This window comes from Callorhinus ursinus, unplaced genomic scaffold, assembly GCF_003265705.2.
Source record: "Callorhinus ursinus isolate GAN/ISIS: 27379988/994484 unplaced genomic scaffold, GSC_fseal_2.0 scaffold21, whole genome shotgun sequence".
In the NCBI taxonomy this organism is placed as follows: domain Eukaryota; kingdom Metazoa; phylum Chordata; class Mammalia; order Carnivora; family Otariidae; genus Callorhinus; species Callorhinus ursinus.
The window spans coordinates 27,190,293-27,213,743 of NW_027397083.1; the positions used below are offsets into that span (position 1 = coordinate 27,190,293).

General features: G+C 50.3%; 1 protein-coding gene across 1 annotated transcript in view; it reads right to left on the reverse strand.

Annotated features, from left to right (window-relative positions):
* SLC6A5 (solute carrier family 6 member 5) overlaps positions 1-23,451 on the reverse strand; it is a 49,965-nt gene that overhangs the window by 23,811 nt on the left and 2,703 nt on the right. Inside the window, exons 3-8 of the mRNA XM_073904851.1 lie at positions 21,229-21,367; positions 18,464-18,595; positions 17,938-18,111; positions 10,436-10,577; positions 8,125-8,257; positions 649-783 (exon numbers count right to left, since the gene is read on the reverse strand). Of these exons, the coding sequence (XP_073760952.1) occupies positions 649-783; positions 8,125-8,257; positions 10,436-10,577; positions 17,938-18,111; positions 18,464-18,595; positions 21,229-21,367 (855 nt within the window). The remainder of the gene's footprint in view (positions 1-648; positions 784-8,124; positions 8,258-10,435; positions 10,578-17,937; positions 18,112-18,463; positions 18,596-21,228; positions 21,368-23,451) is intronic.

Here is a 23,451-nt window from a genome sequence, read left to right on the forward strand (position 1 = left end):
CAGGGAGCCCGATGTGGGGCTCGATCCCAGGACGCCAGGATCATGACCTGAGCCGAAGGCAATCACTTAACCAACTGAGCCCCCCAGGTGCCCCAAAAGTGAGTTTTTCTTTTAGGTGAGAAAATTCACTTCTTAAAGAACCCCCTCATTGGGAGGTTTGGGGACTGGGAATTTTAGAGTAAGATATGCCTGCACAGATATGCAAAGAGGAGGTACAAGTGTGTGCTGGCTCCGTGTTGGTGAGCCTCACATCTGCAAATGCATCAAGCCCTTTCAATGATAATGGCCGTAGTTTGTGCTGTTATTTTCCACCAGCAAAACTCCATTCCCAACACCCTGTAATTAGTACCAGATGAGTGGTGTGAGGGGCCCAATGCTATGAATACGGGGATGGACTTCTTCATTTCAGCCTGCACGGCACCCCTGGGGGCAGGACCATGACGTAGGATGACTACTCCAGGAGTCAGAACACCCCCAGCTGCCCACTTCTCATGAAAGATCTCCCGAGGGCACAATGGCCCAAGATTATCAGGACCTTGGATAAGCGAACAACAGCGAGCTACCCTGCGGGAAGGAGTCTGACCCCTCTGGTTGAGCTGTCCCACAGTGGGACTCATCCCTGGGTTGTAAATGAGAGCATAAGCCCACCGTGGCATCCGTGAGTTTCTCCCACTTCGGTGTGATGAAGTACCAGATCCCAGCGCCAGCTCCGGGCAGGGTGACTCCGCGGATGAGAAGGATCACCAGCACGACATACGGGAATGTGGCCGTGAAGTACACCACCTGGAAGAACCGTCCGAAAGGGTGACTGGGAGGAGCAGACCCGCGTGACGTGCCCACGCTGCAGGGACATCGACAGAGGCAGAGCGATCTGCCACCTGGACACGAGCACCTGACCGTGAGGACATCACGGTGGTTTCTCCCAATTCTGCCAGGGCTGGGGGCACGGGGCAGGCCCTGGGACCCAAGGGCAGGGAGAACCAGAAATAAAGTCTGTGGGGCGATATCCAAGGCTGTGGGGCAGTTGGCTGCAGTGCGGAAGGTGGGGGCGACCTTGCCCCACCCCAGCTGCTGAGGAGACAGCTCCCTGAGGAATTACCCAGGGAAGAAGGCTACATGCCTCCCTCCTCCCCAACTCCAACCCCACCCTCTGCTTGCGGACCCCAAATCCGCCATTAGAGATGAACCTTTTAGTTTAAGCTTTCCATCCTTGTGTATACAGACACCCTAAGGGAGGCAGCCTGGTGAGGTACAAAGAGCAAGATCTTAGAAACATTTAAGTTTAGGGCTGCCTGGGTGGCTAAGTGGTTAAGCATCTAACTCGTGATTTTTGGCTGAGGCCATGATCTCAGGGTCATGGGATTGAGCTCCGCGTCGGGCTCTATGCTCGGCAGGGAGTCTGCTTGAGATTCTCTCTTCCTCTCCCTCTGCCCCTCCCCCCACTCATGCACACACACACACACACACACATACACACACACTCTCTCTCTCTCTCTCTCTCTCAAATAAATAAAATCTCGAAAATAATAATAAAAGAAACATTTAAGTTCAAATGAAATAACACATCTGGCACTGAGTAGCTGTGAGATCTTCGACAAGCTAATAAGTTCTTCAAATCTGCTTCTGCCTCTGGAAACTGGGCACAATGACACCTTTCTTAAAAAAATAATTGTGTGGGTTAATGAGCTACTAACAGCCTGATTTATAACAGGTGGTCATTCAATGCAGGTAAGCTCAACAAGCATTTATTGACGGCCTGCTCTGAGCTGGATGCTGTGCCAGGTGTTAGATGCATAAAGATGAAGGGATTCAGGACCTAGAGGGCCCAGAGACGATGTCTGCTTAATGGGCCACACCACTGCACCCAGGACACTACGAAGTCCAGAGGGGCATTGTACTACTCAGCCTGGGAGTTTACGAAAAGATTCACAGAGATGACACTTGAGCTGGATCTAGAGGCCAAGGACAACTTAAGGGAGGTGGGGGGAGGTGGAAGGTGGAGGAGGAAAGTGGGCAAGGCAGGCATATGAGGGCAAAGGTTTGATGACCCACTATCAGGAGGATGACATAGGGTGGAGGCTAAGAGTGATGGGGGGCCCTGGGAGCATGGGCCTTTCCTGTGGGAAACAGGGAGCTACTGAAGCACGTTGGGCACACCATGGGAGGCCTTGAATACGGTCAAAGGATGCTCCTGGATTCTGGTCAAAGGATGCTCCTGGATTCTGGTCAAAGGATGCTCCTGGATTCTGGTCAAAGGATGCTCCTGGATTCCCTCCTGGGAGGGCCAGAGGATGCTCAAAGGTCAAAGGATGCTCCTGGATTCTGGATTCTGGATGCTCCTGGATTCCCTCCTGGGAGGGACCAGAGTCAAGACACATTTGGGGAGTAACATCAGCAGAACTTGGGGACTGTGGCTGGATGGGACTTGTCTGTCAATCAAACATCTGGATAAAGGAAGAGCTTGGGATCAGGATCCCAACTACAAGCCTGAGTTCAAATCCCAGCCCCATCACTTATGAGCTGGGCCACCTGGGAAATGACTTCACGTCTCTGAGTCTCAGGGTCCACATCGGCTTAGTGGCGATAATGACAGTATATTCCTCGTGGAACTCTTGGAGGAGTGCCTGGGACGGTTCACACAGAATGGGACAGGTCTGGGGGCCTGGCAACAGAAGCACCACGTTAGGCTTGCTCGGGATTCGCCAGGCCTAAATTTGGTAACACTGACAACCCTCTGCTCACCAGCCAGTTGAATCCCCAAAGTGCATCAAAAGACCTTGTAAAGGTGAGGCTCGGCTCTCCCCAAACCCTCTCTGATCCTTGAGGTGGGCGTATACAGCCAGCTGGGCAAGCACTGTGGGCTCAGAGCCACCCGCTACCACACTCCCTCCTGCAGTCTTCCCTCCTGGGGCACCTGAACACCTGTCCCCTGGGAGGGAGACACAGGTGCCACCCGGTACTGGCTCCACAGACCCCAGGGCCTGGCAGGGAGCTCCAGAATGGCCGTGACTGGCAGGCCCTGGGTTTTCAGGGGACGAGGACTGATTCGGGGACTTGCAGAGGTGGGCTGAGGGAAGGTCAGGATTGAGACTAAGCTAGAACTCTTGGGGTCGTTTCATTAAGCATTTGGATATATCAGTAAACACCACAAAGACGCTTGCCCTCGAATAGCTGACATTCCAGCTAGGAAGACAGCCAGCCAGTAGTGGTCCCAATCCTATTACCTGCGGCGTGTTAGAGGGTAATGAGTGCACTGGGAAACAGAGAAAGTAGAGCGGGGTAAAGGGGGATGGGGGCATGCTGGGGAGGGCGGCTGGGAAGATGGCCATGTTGAAATGGGCAGACAGGGACGAAGGCCTCTTTGAGAAGTTGGCCAAGACTTGAAGGAAGTAAGAGGGCCCCAACTGGATATGTGGGAGAACAGTCTAGACAGAGGGAACTGCTGGAGTAAAGGCCCTAAGGAGGGAGTGTTCCTGACTTGTAGCAACGGTGTGGCTGGAGGGAGCACAGCGAGGAGAGGAAGTCAGAGGTGGGGTGGGGAGCGGGGACAGATCATGCAGAGCTTGTGGGGCCTTTTCTGTGGGACATGGGGGGGCCACTGCAGTGATCTGGGCAGAGGGGTAGCAGGATCTGACATTTCAGCCCGCATGGGTTGCTTCGCTGGGGGTATACTGCAGGGGCACAAAAGGGGGTGCAGGGACCACAGTCAGGAGACCGGGCTGTACTCTCGGCAAGGGACAGTGACACTTCCAACGGGGATATGCTTCTGCTGGAAGAGCTACAGAATTTCCCGGTGATTCCATGTGGAATGAGGGGCAAGGGGGCATCAGGGATCGGCCCAACATGTCTGGCCTCAGCAGCTGAAAGGGTAGAGTTCCCACTGCACCAGGCTGCAGGTTAAGGAAACAGGAGTGGCTGTTTCTTCCTCTAAACCCCACCTACCATCAAGGTCAAGTCTTTCCTTCTGGCTACAGAGCAGGGGCCAGGCCGGGTCTCTTTTCTCTGCACTGCTACCGCCACTGGTCAGGGGGCCCCTGTGGCGCCCTGCCACCCTTCCTAGAGAATGTGATTACTTGGGGCTGTGGGGGAGGGCAGCCCCCTCCTCTTCACCCCACCAAACCTGCCTCTCCTTCCCCTGAAGCGAAGCCCTTCCGCACACAGACCTTGGGGAACCCAAAGGCATTTGACATCTCAGGAGAAGATCACCGCCCCAGGACAGCCCTGGGCTGGCCTCCCGGCTGTGATGGAGTGGGAGGGAGAGAAGATCCTGACCAGTCTGACCTCCCCAGCCCACCAAGACAGTAGGGCAGATGACAACGGAGGAATATCCTTTTCACCTCCTGACCATGAGGGCTGGTGGGAAGTGAGGATGGGAGGAGGCAAGGGAGAAGAGGTGACCCGGGCAGCAGGGGCCGGCAGAAGAAAACCACCAGAATGGCACCAGTCTACCCGGCTGGGACACCTGTTCTCATCTGCCTACCGGAGCCTGTCACAAGGGGTTAAACATCTTACTCAAGGTCTCCCAGCCGGAGCCAAGGTCCAAACCTAAGGCTTTCTAATTCCAAAGCCTCTGTTCTTTCCAGAGGGCCACTCAGGCAGCGCGGGCCCTGAGCTCAGATGGGTGCATATGATATTCGGGCAGCCTGCGGGTCGCCCCTGCCCCTGGAATTCTAGCTGCTCAAAGGGAAACTGAGGTCTCATAAGAAGCAACAGGCCATTCTCATCTCCTAGGGTCCCACACAAGAGGAACTGAGCTCATCTTGCTGCAGGAGAAGGTGGATGTCTCTGTTGCTTCGAAATGGCAGTCTGACCGTCTTCAGGGGCTTTCAGTCACAAAAGGGGCCTGTCAGAATGGGGATTCATTCTGTGCATTCACCTTGGCTTCCAAACAATGCTCCATGACCACTGTCCGCACACCCCAGGGCAAGATAACATATTGTGATTCATAATTCCTGGTGGCATTCCTCATTAAAAAAAAAAAAAATTGATCATCGATCCTTAGTTGGCAACCATTCTCAATGAAGCAGCATGATTAGCTAGCAGAACTAACAGAAAAGCTTACCTGCTCAGGGCTCCTCAAAATTTCCCACACCAGAAAGCCGTAAAATCTAGCACCAAGGATTAAATCCTAAATCAGTGGAAAGAACTAGCTGTAACGCTGTCCTAAAAAATCAGGGACTAATAAAGCTAAAAGGGTCTTAGAGAACAGTCATTCTACCTTGAGTTTGTAGATGTGGAAAATGAGGCCCCAGTGCCTTCTGTGACTTGCCCACCTGGAAATGACAGCTGGTGGTGTAGAGCGGGGCTAGGAACGCCAGGGCGCTGGCTCCCAGTGGGGGACTTTTCTCCCCCTCTCCACACTCCCACTCCACAGTTCTGCATTTCCGACTCTTCCTAACAGCCCCTCCTGGGGAAAGGATGTCAGGTAGAGGAAAGAATCCAGGCTTTAAAGGGAAACAGACCTAGGTTCAAATCCCACCACTGCCACTTAAAAGCTGTGTGGCCTCAGGCAATTTACTCTGCCTGGATGCACCTCACCTTCTCTATCTACAAAATGGGAACAGATGTCCTTACTTAGGGGGCTGTTGTGCAGATGGGTGAACTGATGCATGTGTCACAGTTAGCTCAGCGCCGGGCACACAGTGTTCAACAAAGCTCTCTTTCTCTCCCCATCTCCCCACCAGAGTCACTACTTTCAAGATGTCAGAGTGGCACAGCGCCCACCCAATACATCAGTCATTCGTCGGCAGAAAAAAACTAATGCTAGTGAAGAACTGACCATATGCCAGGTATTGTATGTGGCAGATCTCATTTAATCCCTATAATGATCCTATGTGGTATGTACCGCTATCCCCAATTTACAGATGCAGAGACTGAGGCTCTGTGCGTCAAATAGTCTGTCCAGAGTTACACAATGAGAAAGTGATAAAGGCAGGATTTCAACTCAGTTTGATTTAACTCTAGAGCCAGCAGGCCATCCTTCCCCAGGTCACCGATGGGACCACTGTTCTCCCTCCTTAACTACCATCTCCTCTCCTGCAGTCACCCCCCAGCCCATCCTGCTAGAGACCTGTCTGCTAGAGACCTATCTGGCCATGTCAATCATGGTCAAGGTTGCCCTGTCTCTATCTTGAGTTGTAAGTGACAGTCCTGCCAGTGAGATTTTGTTTGCGCAAATATTTGGCCACTCTTCCTAAGCAAGCCCTTGGCTGGGTTCCAAGCCACAGAAGTCGAGGAGTCCAGGAACCTCAGGACGCACAGGCCATTGTTGTAAGGGTCATGTCAATATTTCCCCCATCTTCCTGCTGCCTTCAAAAAACAATCTAGTCTTAACCACTCATTCAGAGCCAGCCAGGGGTCCTCGGGGGTCATCTGATCCCAGCTCTCATTTTACAGGTGAGGAAACTGAGGTCATAGAGGAAAACTAAGATCGGCTCACCCAGCAAGTGTTCAGACAGAATAATGTTAGAGCTACAGCATCTTAGACATCACCCAGCCTGATTGTCTTTACTTTAGAAATGGGGAAACTGAAGACTTCTGCAATAGTGAGGATAAAGGAAAGTTTGCTTTTCATTGTAGCAGAAAAACAAATAAAAGCTAAGAGCAAATCAGAAGCTCAGCCAGGCTTCATGGCCCAGGTAGAGATGTCCCTACTCAGCAAAGCCCAGGGGAAGCCCTGGACTAGAACCCAGCTCCTCACCCCCAGTCTGCTTCTCCCCCAACCTTATGTGATTTGAGGTGTAACCCCTGCCTCTTGTAATGCTGACAATCCTGCTGGAGCCCACAACTCAAGTCCCTGTGGCTCCAGATTACAAGGCAGGCAGCAGAAAGAGCTGTTATCCAAAGACACCTATGAGCATGGCCATGTGCCCAGGGAGAGGACAGACTCAGCTCTGTGCTGATGGGTGCCAGGTTTGGGCACCTGGTGGGGGGTATGAGACGCTGGCTGGGACACCTAGACCAAATCAACACCACAACCCCAGGTCTGAGTCCACCACCGTCACACTCACTCCTTGGCCTGAAAGACATCTTGGGTTTCATCTTGAGCCATGCAAATGACTCTTAGGATGATTAAATAATATTGGTTATCATCAAGTAACCAGTTAACTATTTAATGGGGCTTTTTTCTAAAGCAGCAGGAAGATGAGGGAAAAAAGTGCGACACTTACAAGAACGTCCAGCATGCCCTGAGCTTTCCCAGACTCCTTGCCTTCTGTGCCTTGGAACTGAGCCTGGGGTGGGAATTCCAATCTCTCCAAAGGACCTGCCAAGCGACTGCTCAGCAAGAGTGGCCAAGTCTTTGCTCAGCCAAAATCCCACTGGCAGGACTGTCACCATGTAGGGCTTTGCACACGTGAAGTGGAAGAGTGTTGGGCTGGGGGGGCTGCAAAAAGGGCGTGAAAAGTCCAGAACATGGTGGCGGGAGTAATGAGAAGGAATCCAATTCACAATTTTGGTCTTTGTCCAGCTTCTTCGCAGAAGCAATAACTGACTGGGCAGCCAGGCCAAGAAGCAAAAAGCCAGTAGCTCTAATTCTGGAGCCTAGGGAGAGTGACAGAATCATAGGACGCGGGGCCCATCTGCTGAATGAAGGGGTGGCCCCCGACAGGACAGAAAGGAATCTAATCAGGACCCACACCTTCTCTTGGGAGCTCTGTGTGCATTTGTCTCATTTGGTCCTTAAAACAGCCTTGAAAGATGATGGACTCTGAAAAACAAACTGAGGGTTCTAGAGGGGAGGGGGTGGAGGGATGGGTTAGCCTGGTGATGGGTATTAAAGAGGGCACGTTCTGCGTGGAGCACTGGGTGTTATGCACAAACAATGAATCATAGAACACTACATCACAAACTAATGATGTGATGTATGGTGATTAACATAACAATAAAAATTTAAAGAGAAAAAAAGGAAAAAAAAAAACAACAGCCCTGAAAGAAAGGTGTTATTATCCCATTTTACAAATGGGAGTGAAGTCACTTGCCCAAGGTCCCAGAGCTACTCAGGGTCAGAGTCAGAATTACCCCATGTGTCCTGACTCTCTTTCCAAGGCTCTTTTGTGGCATGACACAACCATCCCTGGGAGTCCCAGAGATTTTTTTTTTTTTTAGATAAATAAAAGTTCTTACTTTTCCTGAAGTCTTGATTCCTTTTGCCAGGGACGCATACACAATCACCCAAGCCAGGAAGAGGCAGAAGGCTAGTGGCCACCTGATCTCCCCAGGATATTCAATTCCAGCAGAAATCTTCAGCACAAAGTACCTAAGAATTGTAAAAAGAGAGAGCAGCAGGGGGAATGAGGAGGGAGGGAAGTGACAGCCTGCAGCCTTTCATCTCCCAGCAGAGCCACGAGCCTTGAATAGACCCCAGCCCTCCTCACCACCCCCCCCAGTTAGGGACCTTATGAGATCAGGGTGAGGGATGCTCTGATCTGAGTTTGAGCCCACAGTTATCTGCAAAAAGGCCAGCTGGATTTACCCAATTCCTAATTACGTGCTGGGAAGCCTCTCGTAGCCCTGGGCAGCCTCCAAACAAGGCTAAGTTAGCTCCATTGGCATCTGGAGGTGCCCCAGGACAAGCGTGACAAGTCCAACAGCACTGGGGGTCCTGGCCCAGCCTGCCAACAGGCACTCCCGAGGCTGACGTCTTTCTATAAGGACATACCACTAATAGGGACTCTGAACTGTCAAGGATGATTTTTGTGTTTTTTCTGTAATGTTCTAGTCTTTTAAGAGGCTGTATCCCAATTGTATTTGTATACTTTTTTAAATGTAAAAAACAGAGTCACTGTGCTCAGTGACTAAAACTGCTGTTCTCTGTACTTCAGTTCCAGTTGCATTGGGCACGTGTCCTGGCCGAGGCTGGCTGAAACAGGAAAGCAGGGCTGCCTGGCCCTTATTCAAGGAACGTAGTCCAAAACCAAGAACATGCAAGTGGAAGGGGGCTGCTGGTCATCTGTGTATCCGCTTGAGAAGCCGTGGCCTGCCTGGCAGCCCCCACAGCCCGGAAGGTAGTTTGTAGCCTGGTAGCACGGCGAGCAAGCAGCCGCACTCCTGGGGACAGGAGGTAGGCGTGGGGACACGGAGTCATGACTCAGACAATCCCTTAGCTCCTCAACGATCAGCTTTCTCATCCTGAATGCAGGCGCCATGCCTGTAGCTTGGCATTTTTCTGTGACCTGAACAAAGGGCCAGCCAGAATCCAGACTCTACGGGACTGCAGAAACGTCAGCCCAGGACATTCTGACCTACAGAGGGACGTGAAGGTGGCACCACTCCTGGCCTCACTGGCAATGGCACCCTCCAGCCCGCTAGTGAGTGCATACCTGGGAGGCTGCTCAGCAGCGCACCGCCACGCGTTTTACAACAGCCACGCTCCTTTCTGTCTCAATCCCTGCGGCGGCAACCTGGGCCCAAGAGTTGACTAAAAGTGGGGCGCCTGGGTGTCTCTGCTGGTGAAGCGTCTGTCTTCAGCTCAGGTCATGATCCCAGATCCCCCTGCTCAGCGGGGAGCCTGCTTCTCCCTCTCCCTCTGCCCCTCCCCCTGCTTGTGCTCTTGATCTCTCTCTCTCTCTCTCTCAAATAAATAAAATCTTTAAAAACTAAACTAAAATAAAAGAAAATGGAAGATCTAGCAGCACTGGCCCACCTTCCCAGAAGACAGTGACCATTTGGAGCTAAGCCATAGCAACCTCTCCCATGTGGAAGACAGCCTCTCTAGTTTGCCACACTCCCCACCATTCCCTATCGTCTTGTTCATACTACAAAACCTCCCTGCCAAGCCCCTAGCGCATCTGAGTTTATAACCCCAACATAAAGCTTAACTGGAGAACATTCCTTATTTACCCTTCAATGAACTCTGTCCACATTCATCTACCTTAAGAAATCATTCCATACACTTTATTAAATCTTCCTATGATGGCTGAGGATTTCCTTGTACTCCCGAACCTCAATCCTCAAAGACTGGAAAAAATGGATGTAGAAAGTACAAAAGTAAGGCAAACCTGTTAAAAAAAAATTAGTTCTTCTTCAAACTAAATCATTGACTATGACTTGTTTTCTTACTTTTTACCTCTCTTCCATTCTCAAGTTCAGAGGGAAGAAAAAGAAACACCACCACCTAATTTATTGAAGGTCTGCTTTGAGCACATTGGCTGAAGGTTTTGCAGTGTTCTGTCACTGACATCAGCAATGAGAGCACTGCCAGTTCTAGGCCCAAAAGCACGCAGTCACCTCCACTCTCCAGAACCACGAGGACCAATAATCTGCTCTCAGAAGCCCAACCAGGGAAGAAACCTTCCTTCCGGGTCACTCAAGTAGGTAGGGAGGGTGTAGAGGGAGGCAACCCATCTCCTGGGCCACACACACCCCTAGACAACAACTTGAAAATTCATTCATTCACTGGGTTTCCCTTAGAAAGTTAAAAAAAAAAAAATCTTACTTGAAATACTCCTCACTCCCACTGACAAATGTCTTATTGGCCTGGCTGGTGAAGTTAACCATTGTCAAGTTGGGATAGGCAGTCATGCAGAAAGTTGAGTTCTTGATCTGTATTTTGGGATGGTCACTGATGACACAGGAATCTGTTTAAGAGAGGATGGAGCAGAAACATGGTAAGATCTGTACAGAAAACACATGCACGTCTCTCTCTAGCAACTGAAAAACAAGGGACGAAAGTATTTGCCAAATACTGAAGAGTGACTTTGGGAAAGCGTTAACTGAGCAAAGCTAGGTGCAGATGAACCCCAGGATTATGTTTTTTTCATGCCGGAGACCCTGGTACCCACAGCAGTACCTTGTGCTGATACCAAAGGCTCTCATTTTGGGGGCACTCCCTATGTGGCTGGAGGGATGCCAAGCATTTTGCATGTGTTATCTCATTAATGTTCACAACAGCCTAGCAGTAGGTGCTATTACCTCCATTTTTAAAATGGGGGTGGAGCACCCGGGTGGCTCAGTCAGTTCAGTGTCTAACTCTTGATTTCGGCTCAGGTCATGATCTCAGGGTTGTGGGATCGAGCCCCGCATCAGGCTCCATGCTCAGCATGGCGTCCGCTTGAGATTCTCTCTCTCCCTCTCCCTTTACCCCTCCCCTTGCTCTCTCTCTCTCTAAAGTAAAAATAAGTAAATCTAAAAATAAAAGTCTTTAAAAAAGTGAGGGAAAATTTTCTTTTTTTTTTTTAAGATTTTATTTATTTGACAGAGAGAGACACAGTGAGAGGGGGAACACAAGCAGGGGGAGTGGGAGAGGGAGAAGCAGGCTTCCCGTGGAGCAGGGAGCCCGATGTGGGGCTCAATCCCAGGACCCTGGGATCATGACCTGAGCCGAAGGCAGATGCGACTGAGCCACCCAGGTGCCCCGAGGGAAAAGTTTCAATGAGGCTAAGTAACTCTACTCAGATCACACAGCCAATAAGGAAGAGAATCAGGATTCAAACCCAGGTTCTTATGACTCCACAGAAAACAAATGGCTTGCAGAAATGGATCTGCAATTGAAATTTGAAAACTGAAATCTGCAATCTGAAATTTAACCAGACATAAGCAAACCTTCTGAAGGACTACTCCCACAGAAAGCTTACTAAGGAGTTCACCTTGAAGCCGACATACAGTAAATGCTTTTAAGATACATACTGCATCTGCTTTCCACACACTCACATGGGGTAGCGGAGGCAGTGACCATGCCATGTGCTTGTGAACCTCCAACAAGACCTAACACAAGTGCTTTTCAAGTGGGGACGAATCTGTTCCCCAGAGGACACTTGGCAATGTCTGGAGACATTTTTAGTTGTCATATCTGCGGAACAGGGAGCTACTGGCCTCTAGTGGGTAGAGGCCACTCATGCTGCTAAATATCTTCCAATGCACAGGCCATCCCCCCACCACAGAGAATTATCCGGTCAAAATGTCCCGAGTGTCAAGGTTGAAAAGGCCTGACCTAGGCTGGGATGGGGAAAGGGGACTAACCATGTGGCTCTTAGTATGTCAGGCATTGTGCTGGACACTTTAACAATGCTTATCCCATGAAATCCTCATCAAATCTGGGAGGTATATATTATTATGTTCATTTTTTTTTTTTTGAGAGAGAGAGAGCAGGCGGAGGAGCAGAAGAGGGAGAGAGAGGATCTTCAGCAGGCTCTATACCCAGTGCAAAGCCTAATGCGGGGCTCGCTCTCACAACCCTGAGATCATGACCTGAGCCAAAACTGAGAGTCAGATGCTCAACTGACTGAGCCACCCAGGCGCCCCTATTATCCTCATTTTAAACAGGAAGAAACTGAAGTCCTTCTGACCGTATTACAATGCCTCTCTGACAGCTTTATAAATATGCATCACTTGACAGATAGTTTAAGTAGAGTCCACCAAGATACTATTTTATCCCAAAAGATATTATTTTACAAAGGAGTGAAAAACAACAGTAACAATGGCTAACACTTACATGAAGCATACCAGATACTATTGTAAGTGCTTTATATGCACCAACCAATTTAGGCCTCGCATCACCCCATGAGGTTGGTATTGCCACTGTCTGTGCTGCAGATAAAGAAACTGAGGCACAGAGAAGAGCATGCTCGTTAAGGTCACACAGCAAAACCAGGAGGCAAACAAGCATTCTCTCTCTGGGAGCCATGCTCTCAGCCACTCTACTACGAAGCAGATGGCAGCGATCATAGACTCAAACACCTTCAGAAGGCAGGCTGGTGACATAAATGATGAAGGCATAAAATAGAGGGTAATAAGGGGAGGTGGGGACTCTGGCAAACCACAGACTGTTTCAGCCAACCAGGGCCATGCCTTTTCCAGGTGTTCTGGGAAAAGACAGAAAATTTGGATATTTACATGTAACCTCTCCATTTTAAAATATTGGAAATAAGATCAAATTATTAAATATCATGGACCAAACTACAACACAATAAAAGAGCACATGGCCACCCCGGTCTGGTGCATGAACTCCCAGGGCATGCCCTCTGTGGAACAGCAAAGTGGGTAAGACTGTGGGTTCTGAGGCTCCTCTGCCCTGAGAGTTTGGATGAGTTCCTTTTTCTGTCCACGTCTCCACTGTCTGGCAATAGTTGTGTCTAGCTCACAAGATTGTTGCAAAACCCAAAGTAAGTGACATCGAGGATGAAAAAAATTCTCACAATGCCTAGAGCACTGCTGGACTCTCTGTCAGTTTTAGCCAATAACTCAGTCATCATTGTTATACCTTTTTATGGGGTGGGCATCTCTAGTCCTTAGCATTCTCTCCCACAGTGCCCCTGACCACCCATAAATCACTACTGCCTCCCACCCATTCCCCCAGAATATCTCATTATATCGGATAAAATGTTAAAAACAACAATTATAAGAATCTCATCTCATCTCTGATGAGTTCTTTAAACCAGGGTTTTCAACGGTGTTCCTACTGACTTTGGGGGCCAGATAAATCTCTGCGGTGGGAGCTGCCCTGTGCATTGCGGGGCATTTGGCAGCATCCCTGACCTCTGCCCACTAGATGGCAGGAGCATCCACCCGTCACCACGACCCCCCCCATCCCAGTTGTGACAACCCCAAATACCTATAAACATTATCAAATGTCTCCTGAGAAATCTCCCGGGGTTGACAGCCACTGCTTTTAATGTCCTCAAAATACCTTCTTGTTCCATATTGTCTTCTTTAGTCTAATTCAAATGACAGAGGGATTCCGGCCTAATAACTATCAAATATTTACAGAGGGATCATTATGGCTTCCCCCAGCAGCAATCCGAATGAAGACAGTAAAGGACCATCTCTATCCCCTTCTCTGTAAGTAAGCACAGTAGTTATTTCCCGAACTTCTGCCAAAAAGTACGTCCATCCCCTAAGACGGAAGACATCGCTAACATGCCGGCAAAGGCCACATCGCTTGCTTCCAGAACTGCCACAGTGAATCGCGCGAGGCAGCTTCCCTAGAGAGCGGCTCTGGATGTCTCTGGATCCCCGCTCGCCGCAGCAGGGCAAGGTCACACCATTGCTGCGTTACTGCGGCGGGCTCCCCGCAGCCTCAAGCCCCCTGCAGTATCCCTTCCCACCACTGGGCGGCAGGAGCGTGCTTCCCAGCGCCCGGCGCCTTCGGCTGGGCAGGCGGAGGAATGATGGGCAGCGTCAGCAGCGCTCCGCGGCCCAGCAACGCCGAACAAAGAACAGCGATCGTGATCGCGCTAAATTGGAAGTTGTTGGAATGGGATTCTCTTTACTCGGGCAATTATTAATAAATGAAAGCACATGAAAGACCAGGGAGAAAAGGGATCATTTAATTGAAGTTCTAATGAAAATGAAGCCATTCCAGAAATAGAAATGTTTATGGTGTTCCCATTTTAAAGGACCCAGCCAGTTCCTACATTTCACAGAACAGTCTGGTCTCCCTCGTCAAGGCCTGGGTTAGCTGTTCTCCATTACAGAGACCTGAAGGGTTGACAGTCTCTCTTATGACCCACAACTTAGAAATATGCTGCAAGCCCGGCCTCTACCCAGGGACAGAGCCAGGGTTGGGTGGTGGGAGCAATAGGACCCCAGCCATGCCGAGCCAGCATGGGACAGACACCTCCCCGCTATGACTGCAGGTCATAACTGTGAGCCATCCAGTCCCTCCCTCCTGAGACCAGTGGCCCGCTATCTCATGGTAGGGCAGTTACTGCGAGAGGCTGAGCCTGGAGATTATTAGTGGAACACTGCACTAGGGGAAGGGATTTTTTTTCCCTTTCCTAAACAAGCCTCTCTCAGAATGGCCATTTGGGAAAGAGTCTGGAGTATCCACTGTTTGAACTCCTGACTCGTCCATCAGGGGCCAGGAAGCTGCCAGTGTCTCTGCAAGCCAGACCATCACCACCTTTTTGAAGTCAGCCCAGGACCCCGAAGGACCAGCACTTCCACAAGGGCTAGCCTGGCCCCGGTAATGGAACACAGCCACGTGCAGACAGCACAGAGAAGAGACGGAGGGGCTGCCCAAAGAAGGAGTGGGGATTGACACCTTGCTTTAAAAAAAAAAAAAAAGGGAAAAATGTAAAGCACTTGCTAAGGATGAGATAAAAATCTGTCCAGCCTGTCCCTGCGCCCTCAGGGAATAACCAGAGTGAAAAACATCCATTGTTTCTCTCTGCTCAGAGCTTGCATAGTTTTTATGGTTTGTACCAGTCGACTAGGAGCTGAGCTGTGTAATGCCCTTACTCTGCCTTTAAGGTGTCCTGGGTTATTGCGAGCCAGACTGGAAACTCCACAAAACCAGGGGCACCCCCTCCCATGTACCTGGCTTAGGCAACATGCTCAGCTTGCTTCAAAAAGAATACATACATACACGTGTGTGTGTACCTATACATATAATACTCTGACTATAAAATAAATATGTATCTACCAGAGAAAATGTAGAAAAGAAAATATGGTCCCAAACGGGTAACACGTTTTGTGTATTTGGGTGAGGATTTCCCCATGTTTTATGAAATATTCATGTTTAATGACTATAGAATACTTCATCCTATGGAGGTACTATAAGTTCATTTGAACCATGGGATTATTTGGTAAGTGTTTCTAGTGTTTTCCAAGACTGTGGATGTGGCTGCCATGAACAATCATGTATAATCTTTATCTGTACCTCCGATTTTCCCTCTTAAGATGGATCCCCAGAAATGGAACTTTGAAGTCAAACTACAGTTGGCACAGGCTTTCTTTTTACCCCACAGAATCCCAGCTATGAACAGGGGACACATGGACTCATGTCACTCTGCCCCGACTGGTGGAGCAGAACCTGCTGGACCATGGACTCTTCAGGAATCCTGGATAAGTAGAGAATCAGGGGTCCTGACACCTAGATCTTGGTGCTGGTTCTACCTTTCGATTTACAGCCTGTCACTTCACTCTCTGAGCCTTTGAGTTCACTTTCTCACCTGCAAAGTAGTAATCATGTCTCCAGCCCCTTGGAACTCACAGGGCTCTTATTAGGAACAGCAGAGACATCATTTATGAAGCCGCTTTGTAGACTGGGGAGCATTTAGCATGGTGCTTTAGGACCATGACCTTTGGAGGCAGGCAAACTTGGGTTCAAATCCCAGGTCTACCAGGGAGCTACCTCTATGACCTTGAGCTCCAGTTTTTTCATCTATAAAATGGAAATAATAATAGAAGCCATGTGTTGGCTTGTTGTGCTTGTTGTACATTGGTAATATGAGTAAAAGGGTTACCATGGTGCCTGGTGTGTAGGAAGTGATGCTAGCTATTATCATTAAGTGCTAAGGTGCTATAGAAATATTAGTGGATATTGTTAGCCGACGAGAATGTTGTTTCTGAACTACTCTCCCTCCTGGAGGACAGCTGCAGGACACTGATCACTATGTCCCACATGGTTCCTGATGGAAGTCTCGAGGGAAAATTCCCATGGAGCCTGAATCAAGCCAGCAGCCCTCCCCCTCCCAGGCACAATCTGGGAAGGACAAGCAAGGCTCCCGGACAACCTTGAGGTATTTCTGCACTCTAGATCCTACGTCCTGGAAAATGTTCTAGCAAACCATTCTGGCAGCTGATTGTTAGTTGTGATTCTGTGAATGGCTACTGAGTGGCATTCTCTCAAAGAGCAGCTTTGCAGAGGTAACCACTGGGCGGGAAGAAACTGCAGGGCAAGAATGGGGGGCACGTTCCAAAAATGGTTAAGGGCATCCTAATGAAGGGGTGTGGGGCAAACTCCAACCTAGCGGTTCTTTGCTTCCTGGAGAACTTTAAGACTCCATCCCCCAACTGTCCGATTTAATTGGTCTGAAGTGGACCCTAAGTGATGTTTTGATTCGTCAGTTGCCCAGGTGATTCTGATGCATAACAGCTTGGGCTGAGAACCGCTGTCCTAACCCAAGAATCCATCGACGTGGAGACTGTACAGACGAGAACACTGAGGCCCAGAGAGTCGAAGGGACACTTACTCTTGGTCATACCATCAGTGAGCTACGCATCTGGGAACCTGCACAAATCCCCACCCCCCACCCCTGAGCACTTCCAGGTGCACAAGGTTTGAATTTAATGGGCACATGTCTTTAGTTTTAGCTCTTCCTCAGTCTATTATTTCTACTTGAGAAATGATGAAAATGCATATCCAGAGAGAAAAGTTACCTGACTCAGACCCACGTACTGTTAGGGGCAGAGATGTCATTTAGACCAGAGGGTCTTGCCCCCAAGCCTGCCCTGTTCCTCCTCACTTTCACCCACTTGCCTTCGACCCAGCAAGCTCCCCGCAAGCCCTCAAGTCTCCGGGGATTTCAGGTCTGAACGGGACCTTCAGGAACTCTCCCTGACTACCTGGGCAGACAGACGTCCCCATTTCTAGGTACTGCATTATGCACATTTCTATCAGAGATTTTCCAGTCAAGCATCTGTTCTCATAAATACCTCATGCACTGAGCAGGATTTTGTTAAGTGTGAACCCAGGATCCCATGCATTACTCTCCTAGGTTCTAAGACCCCATTGCTTTCAACTTGTACCCTGCAAAGGAATGAAATGAATCACCTGGAGACCTTCCTAAAATGCAAATTTCCCAACCCCACCCAAATCTAATATATCAGACGATCTGGTGGGCCTGTTAATCTGCATTTTTAACAAACACTCCAATTGGTCCTGAGCAAACAAAGTTTGATTACTTCTCCTCTGAGCCATGAGCTCTTCAAATGTTAGAATTAGGGGCATCTGGGTGGCTCGGTTGGTTAAGCATCTGCCTTCAGCTCAGGTCAGGATCCCAGGCTCCTGGGATCACCCCCCGGGGGGGGGGGGTCCCTGCTCAGCTGGTGGTCTGCTTCTCCCTCTCTCTCTATCCCTCTCCCCTGCTTGTGCTCTCTCTCTCAAGTAAATAAATAAAATATTTTTTTAAAAAAAGAAATGTTAAAATTAAGTATATGTGGTTGTTTGTTTTAATCTCTGTGCCCACCACTTAAGGTAGGTATATCCAAACTTACCTAATAAAAGTTTGGTTTTATCTTTGCATTCTGGTGTGTTCCAAGGGTTGTTGCAGGAGCCCCAGGGCAGGACAGACACAAAGGAGGCAAACAGGTAGAAAAGTGTGTAGCAAATAATCACATTGTAGTATATGGCTATTAGGACGGAGATGATCAGCATTGCGATGCCACAGCCTGCGGAAGCAAAATTTCCAGGGATTTATTCCACCCCAAATCCTCAGGAATTCTTACAGTTGGGCACAGGTTGGGGAGCTAGGTCTTGGCTCTCTTACAGATGGATACACAAACAGTGGAGTGGACTCTGTCTCAATCAGGGACATTGAGGCATTCTGCTGGGAACAGAACAATGCCAGAGGCAATCTTGGGCCATTCTTCAGAGGGTCCCAGAGGTGGAATTGATCAAATAAAGGAAAACGTGAATTCTACTGTTCACAAAAGCAGATCGCTCTCCTGGAGGCCGCGTGGTGCCAGAGAGAGCAGGATAGGGCTGAGGAGGCTGGAAGGCAGGGTGCACTCATGGACTCACCTTGCAGGGCCGGGATGGCCTTCCACACAGACACTGGCCCCTGGCTGGCAAACTGGCCCAGAGACACTTCTAGGAAGAAGATGGGTAACCCGGCCAGAGCCAGCATCATCAGGTAGGGGATGAGGAAAGCACCTTGGAAAGAGAGAGTGGGAAGTGAGAGCCCTGGGAGACCAAGGCTGGCTTGGACCACATTCGCCCTCTGGGGTGGGAGCAGGCTCCCCCTCATTTTCCAGGAAACCTTTGATATTCCAGCTCAACCACAGGCACCCGGGGACATTTAACAGCCCTCCTCTACAAAATGTGAGAGTACCCACAAACACACTCCTCTTTCTAATTCCCCACGGGACGGGTCACTAGCGGTTGTGTGCTGGTTGGGTTTTATTCTTTTCTTTTTCTTACTATAGCATTTCAATGTCCCCAAATTAAGCTCTTCCAGCATGCAACAAATCCACACCTTTGACTCACTACTGGAGTCCGGTTTGGTGAAATCTTCTGGGCATCTCTATCCTCCAAGGACCTAACATCTACTAAGGTAGATTCCAAGAGCCCTTCTGTGCAATAACCCGAGTTACCAGCACACCTCCTGACAATGGGTCCTGGGTCTGCCCTGCCAGACAAGTGGCTAGAATATTCCTCTCCCCACCACCGGAGCCACCACGTACTTCTCAACTTCCTTCCCCACATAAAAGTCCCTTCCATCCTTCAATGTCAACTCAAATGCTTCCTCCTCCAAGAAGCCTCCCCTCTCTGTCCTCCCCTAGTCACTTCCCCAGGCACTGAGCACTTGACAATATTTACTTGGTGTCTTATCTAGACTGGGAGCTCCCTGAGGTTGTCACCTTTTCATCTCTTTATTCCCTGGAACACCTCCCACCCCCAACCAGGACGGTAATAGTGGGGAGGCCGCCACAGACTGCTAGAGGTTCTCTGGGGTTTCTTCCCTTCAACAGTTCTTTTAGATTATTTGGGAAGGCCATGGGAAACAGCCATGATCTTTGAAAAGATGGGACCAGGAAGACTGTTGCAGGGGTCAGAGCCAATTTGAGCATCAGGGATGCCAGAGCCCAGAACCCTGTGCTCCACAGAAGGAAAGCTGACTTTTCTCTGGTCCACTCTTTTCAACTTCCTGTCTGGCAGAAGGACCTTTCCCGCCTGGGCCTCTCCAGGCAGGGAAGGCCCCGCAGTGGCCTCGAACTGATGGGGAGTAAAACCAGGGATCCTGCTCTGGCCTCTCCTGACAGGGGTTTTTGAGAAAGATGTGGATTATGCAATCCTTCCTTTCCGCTCCTGAGAAGGAGGAGGCGGGGCTCTCCACCCAGCGATGAGGGCTGCAGGGGCCAGAGACGCAGTGCGGAAAAGTCTGCCTCCCCCTCCCTGGCTCCACAAGGAGCTCCTAGAACCGCTGGGCCAGACGCAGAAACACACTTTGCAGATCCCTGGGGGAGGGGGGGAGCAAAACGTGGGTAGTCTCACCGGCTGAGCTCCCCTGGCTGAAACTCCCTGCCTAGCCCCATCTTGTGTACCCAGCCACTCCCTGTCACTGGAAGCATTTTAGCATCTCCGGCCCACTTCTTGCACCCTGGGCTGGAACTCCTGCAGAAAACCAAGTAGAAACCCAGCTGGGGTGCCTACATTTGTGTGGCCAGCACACGTTCTTCTGTTTCCAGGGCATCTGGGCAAAGGATCTGCAGTCCTCATAAGTACTTGTCAATGTGTCCTAATTTGGAATTGGAGGGGAGAAGGCATATTTTTCTGTTTTAAGCATCCCGTGGTGCAGCACGTGTCTACTGTCTGCAGCCCGCCCAAGAGAAAACAAAAAACAAAAACCCTAACCTGATGGGGTGAGGGTCTCTTTGGTCCTAGGAGGGAGTCCTGGTTGTAAATTCCTATTCCTAGAGGGGAACTTGTCAGTTTGGGCAATGTGTGGGGGCCAGCAAGCCACTGGGTAAGACGCTTCAGGGTGGCGAAGGCAAGCGAACAGAACCTTGAACGTGCTGGGTCCCTCCTCCTTGGTGGGTACACAAGAGGTGCAGGAGATTCTAGAGGACTGGCAGCTGGTGTGTGCCTGACATCCTCACCATTTCAGAAATGGTTTTCCTTCAAAAGCAGCTTCTTCCACCCAGTGAAGACCGATGAAACAAAAACCGTTTTTTGCCAAACAATTAGGCTAAAGTCAAAATCTGTCCCGCTTGTGCCCAAGAGGATGTACGTGTGTGGGAACTTCTGAGAGGTTTTCGAGAATACAACCCTCAGCTTCTCTCCACTTACACCGTGTGGTTCGCCTGCATTCTGCATGACTCAAATACCCATTCCCAAAGTCTCCTAGGTAGGCTCAGATTTCCAGGTTATAATCTTAAACCGTCCTTAATTTAGTGTCTAGGACCACACAGCTACTGCTGTTTAGGTACATAGAGTGTGCTGCTACCAGAATATTAGTCAGCTAAATTAGAGTTTGAAATCCCCTCTGTCAATGCCCACTTGGCTCAGGATCCAGTCTCCCAAGCTGGTTCGGTGGGGGATCACAGAGGCCTACCTCTCCCCTGAGCTCCATCTCCTGATAAAAGCTTCCTGGATCTAGTGCCAACCAGTTACAGTGGCTCCTGCCCTCTGGCTCAGCACTGATGCCTACGGGGGATGGGGCTGGAGCATGAGGAGGCTGCTCTGAGCCTCCCCTCCCAGCCCAGTCCCGTGGCTCTGGGCGCCTCCCCAACCCACAAGTGCCCGCCCCCGCCGTGCCGCAGGCTGAAAGACCGGAAAAGCCATACCTCCCCCGTTCTGGAAGGCCAGGTAGGGAAACCTCCAGACATTGCCCAGCCCCACTGCGTACCCCACCATGGACAGGATGAAGTCCAGTTTGCTGGACCAGTTCCCTCGGGCCTTATTCTCATCCCCTTGCTCGTCCTCCTGGGGGCGGAAAAGCACATTGTCGGATAACAGCCCCGTCTATCGGCAAGCAGGCCCCATTCCGCCCCTCCCCCCTGCTGAGGGTCTTTCCCAGCAAGCAGGCCCCCATTTTCCAACCGAGGATGCATTGGCAAGCAGGACCCCAATTTGGAAGAGAGGATGCATCTACAAGCAGGGCCCTCACCCCTCAACCCTGCCCTGAGACTCTTTCAGCAAGCACGTTCCCAATTCTGATCTGAAGATTCCTCTTCAACAGACCCCTAAAGCCCTCCTTCCCAAATCCTGCAGTCAGGGCACACCAGCAAGCAGCTTTCCCCAAACCTTGAACCTGTTAGTTGATTGCAAGCAGGTCCCTCCATCCCCAACCCCTGACCAAGAGTTCAGTTGGCAAGCAGCCCCCAATATCATGCCTAGAATCCCCAGCAAGCAGATCTCTAACCAACCCCACCCTCCCCGGAACCCTCAACACACGCCTTCCTCAGCCCTTTCTCCCTCTGGAGTCTGCTAGGCGAGAAATAGAGCTGCAATGCCTGAAGCCAGCCAGAGCCCCTGCCTCTCGTTCTCTGCCAAAGCCTACACAGGCAGAACCTGCCTGGTGGGCTAATTTAAGGGAGGCACCTCTCAACACCAGGGAAAGGGAAGCGGGCAGGAGGGAGATGTGGGTGTGAAACAAGAGGAAGAACAGAGAAGGTAGATATGGTAAGAGACAGGACATCTAATGCCTTGAGTTCTGGTCTAAACTTTACCACTGGATCATCCCAGGCAAGCTGCTTGCTCTCTCTGAGCCTCTGTGCCCCCATCTGTAAAATGAGGGGCTCAGAATAACTATCCCCTGAGGCACCGCCCAGCTCCAGCCCTCTATGGACCCTTGAGGCTCACCTCTTCATGTTCACCCTAACATGCTCTCTTAGGGGCAGTGCCTCGTTCTGGAATGCCTCACTACTAAGCAGGAAAGGATGGGGGTGAAGCCACCTCAATTAAATTCAAAATGTTCAGGACACCTGGACACCACACAAAGGTTCCAGGGACCCAAGTCACTGCCCAGCTTCCGCCTCCTCGGTCATACTTCATTTCCTATTCTAGCAACCTGGTATGCCTCGCACTGTTGCACAGGCTGTGGGCGGTAAAGGAGCTATCAGGAGAGGAGGAAGTCTCTGGAAGAGAGGAGGGCCGAGGTAGGTGCCAGAAAGGCAAGAACAGAAAAATGGGCAGAGCTGAAGTTAGGCAAATGCTGAGCTTCATCTACTCTGAACATTTACAGCGTCCCCCTCTCCGCTCCTCTCCCGTGCGTACCACCTCCAGCCCCACCCACCCTCCCATTCTTCCTGAGCTGAACGGGTGGGAGGTGCGCTGCTGGTGCCGCAGTGCGGAGGTTAAGCAAGGCATCTGGAACAATCTGCTGCCTCCACCTGGGTCACACTGTTGGGCACATGCTGTCACAGGCAGTTAATATATACCAACAAACGCCCCAGAAGTGGACTCCAAAAACAGGGGCAGAGTGGGAAAGCCTATGTGTATGTTCATTTTCAGTTATTATTCTAGCAGCTGGGCTCCTGTGGTGTGAGCCTGAGGATGAGTATGAGTGTGTGTGTGTGTGTGTGAGTGTGTGTGTGTGTGTGTACAAACACTAGAATGACTTTGAACACAAGGGCTGTATAAACCTGAAATCTCACGCCCACAGGTGTTTTGATTCCAGCACCCAGTACTGGATGCATGCCTAGCCCCCAAGCCCAGGGAAGGGGAGGAGACTGCAGAAAGACAAGGGATAGGGAGGGAAGAGCTGAAGTAGGTGACACAGGACAGAGAAAGGAGGGGGACTGGAGGGAAATGGAAGAGGACAAGAGCCCACATGAGAGAGGGTAATAGTAACCAGTATTAGTTGCCTTATCCCTAACCCAGGACTGGGATTTGCTCTGTGGGGTTTTCATGCCTCTGGTTGAACATAAAGGATCAAATCCAGAGGAAGGTCCAGGTTTGTGGGGTATGGAGCTTATTCAATTGAGACAGGTCCCCTTAAAAAAAAAACAGCAAAATATACAAAGTTATGATAACAAAATTAGTTACTGGGTTTTGGAAGAGTCCCG